The 6518-nt window shown below is 39.4% G+C and overlaps 1 protein-coding gene across 1 annotated transcript; it reads left to right on the top strand.

Moving 5' to 3' along the window:
* Positions 1–948: 948 nt before the first annotated feature.
* On the top strand, positions 949–5096 carry LOC102554637 (anionic trypsin-2-like). The gene is made up of 5 exons (XM_017592983.3): positions 949–988; positions 2476–2635; positions 3899–4152; positions 4525–4661; positions 4895–5096. Exons 1-5 carry the CDS (start codon positions 949–951, stop codon positions 5042–5044), a joined length of 741 nt encoding a protein of 246 aa, XP_017448472.2. The 3' UTR covers positions 5045–5096.
* The last annotated feature ends 1422 nt before the right edge of the window (positions 5097–6518 follow it).

The following is a 6518-nucleotide window of genomic DNA, read 5'->3' as shown; positions in this document are numbered from 1 at the left end:
ATTGATTTCTATTCATGACTCCTTGTCCATGTATAATCTGTATAGTAAAATCACTGAACAGAAATCAGACTGACCACTGTTCAAGTCTTTCCTCACATGTAATCTCCCTATAGATATCTGTCCCAAACTTATTCTATAAGGTAGGGAAATTTATCTTTAATATAGATTGCTAATATAACCATCAATTTGCTGAACATGGACTAATAAAAGCATGAAAATGAGAGTGATATGTCATTATTGAGAGGAGAAGGAAAGTGTGGTATTAGCCTATCTCTGAAATATGTTCAGGAAGTTCCTATTGAAGTTCATTTTTCACACTCCAAAGCACTTTCTAAGTATGAGCCTTGAAGCCTATAGTATAAATCATGTCTATTTCTCCCTGTATCATGTTATTTTATTCTCTAATTCGAATTAACAGAGCCCTTGCATATGATTTTTCTATATGATAAATTATTCTAGAAGTAAGAATAATCACCAGTTCATAGATATTACATCCAGATACAATGTTTCTTCACATGGGCCTCTAGGTCAAAGAATATCAACCAAAGAATACCATACCTTCCTCAATAAAGTGAAATATGTTTCTAAAGAAGACAGTCTATATCCAAGGTCATTGGCCATTTTTTACCACCTAACTTATATATATCAGCATAAAGATGCCATGATGCATTGATAGAATCTGTGTTTCCAATATTTTTCCAGAACCTCCTTTTAAGAATCAACTCTTTTCCATTTTTTTTCACTCAGAGGAAATATTTCCTTATCACATGTATGTCACCTGCTCACAGAGTAGACAAACAGAGCAGAGATAATGTAAGAGTCTGTGAAGGGGAAACCCACAGGTGTGCTTGTGTAGAAGCAGTGAGGGCCCTCCCCTTAGGACCTCCTTCTTCCTACACTGGGGTATAAAGACAGGCTTCCCCCCAGAGCTCACTACCTTCTGCCACAATGAGAGCACTCTTGGTTCTGGTCCTTGTGGGAGCTGCTGGTGAGTTCTGTGCCTTGGTTCTACTCTTCTTTCTCCTAGAACCCATGAACCTCACCATCAAGGATGCTTTTCTACCTTGTCACTAGAACAGCGTTCTCTTTCTTTGTCCAGTAACATCTCTGTTTCCAATCTTTCAAGTTTCTCTGCAAGCCTATTTCTTTTTTTATCTTTATTAACTTGAATATTTGTTATTTACATTTCGATTGTTATTCCCTTTCCTGGTTTCCAACATCCCCCTAACCCATCCCCCTCCCTTTCTCTATTGGTGTTCCCCTCCCCATCCTCCCCCCATTACCACTCCCCCCCCAACAATCACGTTCACTGGGGTTTCAGTCTTGGCAAGACCAAAGGCTTCCCCTTCCACTGGTGCTCTTACTAGGCTATTCATTGTTACCTATGAGGTTGGAGCCCAGGGTCAGTCCATGGGTCAGTCCCATGGGTCAGCCCAGTCTTTGGGTAGTGGCTTAGTCCCTGGAAGCTCTGGTTGGTTGGCGTTGTTGTTCATAGGGGGTCTCGAGGCCCTTGAAGCTCTTCCAGTCCTTTCTCTGATTCCTTCAACGGGGGTACCATTCTCAGTTTAGTGGTTTGCTGCTGGCATTCGCCTATGTATTTGCTGTATTCTGGCAAGCCTATTTCTTACCTTTCAATTCTCATGTATTATGTGATCAGAATGTCTAAGAAAGGAAGACACGTGGATGTTCCAGGAAATGAACCAGTAGGACTCCTGCTTGGGCCTAAATGCTTGGAGGCCTCCAAGCCAAAGCTTACTTTATAGAGGAATACTCCTAAGTTGAAAGTTGAAATCTTTACTTCTTGCAGATAAATTTTTTAAGATTCTTAACTTTTGTATCTGGGACAGTGGCTTGGTATTAGGCAGGAACATTTCTGCACTTTATATATTTTCAAGATTTATAACTTTTCAAAATTAGAAAATTGACTTTAAGACTTACAAACATGAAGTCAAATTAAAAATGATTAGTGTCAATGATATTACATCCCCCTGTCTTATGTAAGGCCCAATTTCTGCTTCTTCTTAATATATAGACATACAGACTTGAGTTATAAAATCTCATGGGTATGTAAAACTTTGCATACACAGAACATCTTCTAAGGTATTTCTAAGTACCCTAAATACCTTAAAGTCTCAGCCACAGGGGATCCGGGAATGATGAACTTGAGATTAAAGCAGGTAGTGGATAAAATAACTATCTTTGCACCCTATACCTGCAAGCTGAAAACATTGCTTGCTCTGTCTCTGGTAACCCATTAGAATGCAGTAACCTCCAGAGTATTTTTTAATTGTCCTGCAGTGCTCTGTATGTTAGACACACATTTTTATGCCTACTGGCAATTCAGTGTTACTGTCTTGCCTTTAGTCATTGTTCTAAGGTTTTCTACTTAGCTGAAAGTTGACAGAGACTCGAGGGCTCCACCGTCCAGGACCTTGAAGGATTGTCTTCTTAATCATCTTCTTGTGTTCATTCAAGTTGCTTTCCCTGTGGATGATGATGACAAGATCGTTGGAGGATACACCTGCCAGGAGCATTCTGTCCCCTACCAGGTTTCGCTGAACTCTGGCTATCACTACTGTGGAGGTTCCCTCATCAATGACCAGTGGGTAGTGTCTGCAGCTCACTGCTACAAATCGTAAGTGATGGACCCTCACTGTACAGAAGACACACTTGACTAGTCTAAGGGCATGGTATTAGAACACTGAATCACTCAGTTTGTAAGGTGAATGTGAAAAGTTAGAGAAGAGAGATTAGTGTCTGCAACTAATTTCATGAGCTTGGACAGAATAAGGATGCAGAATAGGAATCCTTTCTCACCTGTAAACCATTCAAAATACATCAATGGAAGAGATAATTAAAGCAAGCAAAGTGATATTAGGGTAGAAAGCACCAAATATTAAGACTTTTGCAAACAGTAATACTGTATCGTATGCAGCATATTCATTAACTCAGTTTTCTGTAAGGGTAGACAATGTGTAAGTTTTCAAGACTTCTAGATTCAGTTAATTTCACTATATACAGAGAACTGGGGGTCAGTTTCTACCAGATGATGTCTGACCTGAACTTGCATCAGAAGAAGTAAACAAATAGTTTAATAATTTTACACACAAACAAATAAACATGAAATGGAAGAAGAGTATATCTTAAAAGAAGGATGGTTAATTTTCTTACTATGAAACCAATAAGAAAGTTGGCAAAGGTTGTCATAACTGGTAACTTAGTCCTGTAGCAAGAAATTGTATCAGAGTTTTCAAAAATAAAGCTGAAATTGCCTTATCTTTCAGTTTCTTCACCTGTTGTTTTATACATTGTTATAAGATGAATAATACTGCACATAAATTGGGCTCTCTTGAGTGTGGGCGAGAAAGATGAAAAGATACTACTGAGGTATAGTTAGTTAGTATAGCCTCATATTCTAGAATGTGACCAATTAGGTTTGGACTTGGGATAAAGAGAAGGAACCATTCACAAGGCCTCAGAATCCCACTGTGAAGGACGAGAACCAGATATTGACTTTTCTGGTTAAAAGCAACACTATCATGCCCCTTTAGACAGAAATGGATATAAAAATCCTGTGCACAGTGAACAAAGACACTGTCAATAAAAAGAACTTCAGATGACCCTGGAGAGACTTAAGCCTGGATATTTCTTGGTATATTATAATGAAGTGCACTTTACACTGCAGTCCTTTACCTCAACCTCTGTAATTTTTCTGTCTTTGAAAACGAGAGGAAGAGCAGGACAGACGAAACTCTATCCACTTTCCCTGATCTTCTCCTATGATACTGTAGCAAGATCCCTCAATCTTCAGAACCACACAAGAGTAAGAAACTTGAGAAACTTGGGATGTCTTGAGTCACAGAGTAAGATACTGTAACATGCCTTCTCTTCCCAACAGCCGCATCCAAGTGAGACTGGGAGAGCACAACATCAACGTCCTTGAGGGCGATGAGCAGTTTGTCAATGCTGCCAAGATCATCAAGCATCCCAACTTCGATAGGAAGACCCTGAACAATGACATCATGCTGATCAAGCTCTCTTCCCCTGTGAAACTCAATGCTCGAGTGGCCACTGTGGCTCTGCCCAGCTCCTGTGCACCTGCAGGCACTCAGTGCCTCATCTCTGGCTGGGGCAACACCCTCAGCTTCGGTGGTGAGTAGGACCTGTCACCTAGTACACGTTTGTTGTGTACACTGCAATCACCAACATTCTAGAAATTATCCCACCTGCTTCTAGGCTAAATATATTGCATGTTCACAGCACACATAGGTTCTGTAACAGATCTAAGAGAAATTTGCACAACACATAATCTGGCCAGGCACACGCAGAATGTACTACTTTTTTCAGGAAAGATATCAGCAGTGAACATTCTCAAATGGGAAAGTTTTTTGTTTTTTGTTTTTTGGTTTTTTTTTTTTTTGGTAGACCTTAAGATTATAGTAAACAGTCCATTGCTTGCCAGCTAGTTCAACACTAGATTGTTGTCTGGATAAAGGATTCTTCATTCTTTTTCTTTCCTCACAGTCAATGATCCTGATCTGCTCCAGTGCCTGGATGCCCCACTGCTGCCCCAAGCTGACTGTGAGGCCTCCTACCCTGGAAAAATCACCAATAACATGGTCTGTGCTGGCTTCCTAGAGGGAGGCAAGGATTCCTGCCAGGTGATTGCCACCCTTCACTTATGCAGACCTCTGTTCTCCTGGGAGTGGGGATTCAAAGCTCAGTGTTAGGATGCAGAAAGTGTAGTGAGGTGGCACTATAGAGAAAGGGTCTCCTGTGGATTTCAGCAGAGTAGAAAAAGAAATAGAAAAGTAAGAATTGACAGATATTGGGTTTACTATAGGCAGCCCTATTTCACATGCCCTTTCTTATGCATTGTGTTTCTTTTTCCTAGGGTGACTCTGGTGGCCCTGTGGTCTGTAATGGAGAGCTCCAGGGTATTGTCTCCTGGGGTTATGGCTGTGCCCTGCCAGATAACCCTGGTGTGTACACCAAGGTCTGCAACTATGTGGACTGGATTCAGGACACAATTGCTGTCAACTAGAGATCTCCAATCCCTCTGCAGTCAGTGTGTCAATAAAGTGAAATATTCATCACTTCCTGTGTTTCTGTTTCATGCCTTTAGCTCTTTGTCTTTAATGCTAGCTTTCATTGGACATAATTTTACTCATGTGTTCCGAAGGGCATACTATACTTTAAAATAAATTATGCATAACTGTAGTATGTAAAGAGATGAAAATTCCAAAGATAAGTTTTTCAATATTGTATGGGCTGTCAGAATACATCATATTCCAGACCTAACACATTTTATAGATTGGTCCATGGTACACTGAAGTGTTTGTGGCAGAATATCTTGGTGTCTATGTTTCTTTTCTGGTAGCATGCAGCATACCTCCTTGTACAATAGAGGGTAACACTTCAGTACAAATGCCCTATGTGGACAGCAGCTTAACTTTTCAGTAAGCAATGAGATGGCTATGTGTTTTCTTCCATAATCATGATTTGCTGTTGGTTTGTGGTGAGGATTGTATAATCTTGGCATTAGTCTTGAAGTAGTGAGAAAAGAAACCATTCTTCTTTCACGATATACTCTTCTTTCCATTTCATTTTTATTTGTTTGCTTGTATAATTATTAAACTATTTGTTTACTTATTACTCTGAGTCATATTCAGGTTTGACATCTTCTGCTATAGAAATTAACCCCCTAGTTCTCTGTAAATAGTGAAATTAATTGAAATTGAAGTCAGTAATTTGTTTTTTTTAAAAGGCTAATTCTTGTTTTTCTTTTCCTTTCTTAAATATTTCCACAGCATGACAATTTAGTACATTTTATTTTTCTTTAAAGCAGTTTTTTAGGCTTTCTGTTTCCATTGGGCACACTGTTATTCACAACTTAAACTCTTTTGTTATCCACCTTCTTTCAATCTCTTCTCATTTTTCATTCTCTATCATAGTTTAAACCTTGCCTTTGTGTTTCTATTTCTTTTATTCTTCTCTTTTACATTACCCCTGAATCGCAGTTTCCCCTTCCTCCTCTCAGCCCTTTTCCCCACATCCTACTCTTTACCCCAAATGCACTCTTGGTCCACCCTCCCAAACATCATCATCATCATCATCATCATCATCATCATCATCATCATCATCATCATCATCATCATCACCATCATCAACAACAAAAACAACAACAACAACAACCAAAAACCAAACCAAACCAACCAACCAAAGAAAACCAAAAAATAAAAAAATAATAATTAAAAAAAAAACAGTCCTCCCTAGGATATTTATCAAACATGGCCTAACATATCCCCAAATTCTAGGCACAAACCTTCAAAGCAATGTTGGATGAGGTAACACAGTAAGGGCAAAATGGTCTCAAGCACATGTGAAAGGGCCAGAGACACCTCTATATTACAAACACACAGACATTCATACAGAAGTCAATGAAATGATTTCTAATGGAATTCTGCTATGCTCATAGTTTGGTGACTAACTACTACAAGTGTCGTAAGAGGGGTGCC

Source organism: Rattus norvegicus, chromosome 4, assembly GCF_036323735.1.
Source record: "Rattus norvegicus strain BN/NHsdMcwi chromosome 4, GRCr8, whole genome shotgun sequence".
Lineage (NCBI taxonomy): Eukaryota > Metazoa > Chordata > Mammalia > Rodentia > Muridae > Rattus > Rattus norvegicus.
The sequence above is the reverse complement of the archived record's forward strand: the minus strand, read 5'-3'. Positions and strand labels throughout refer to the sequence as shown.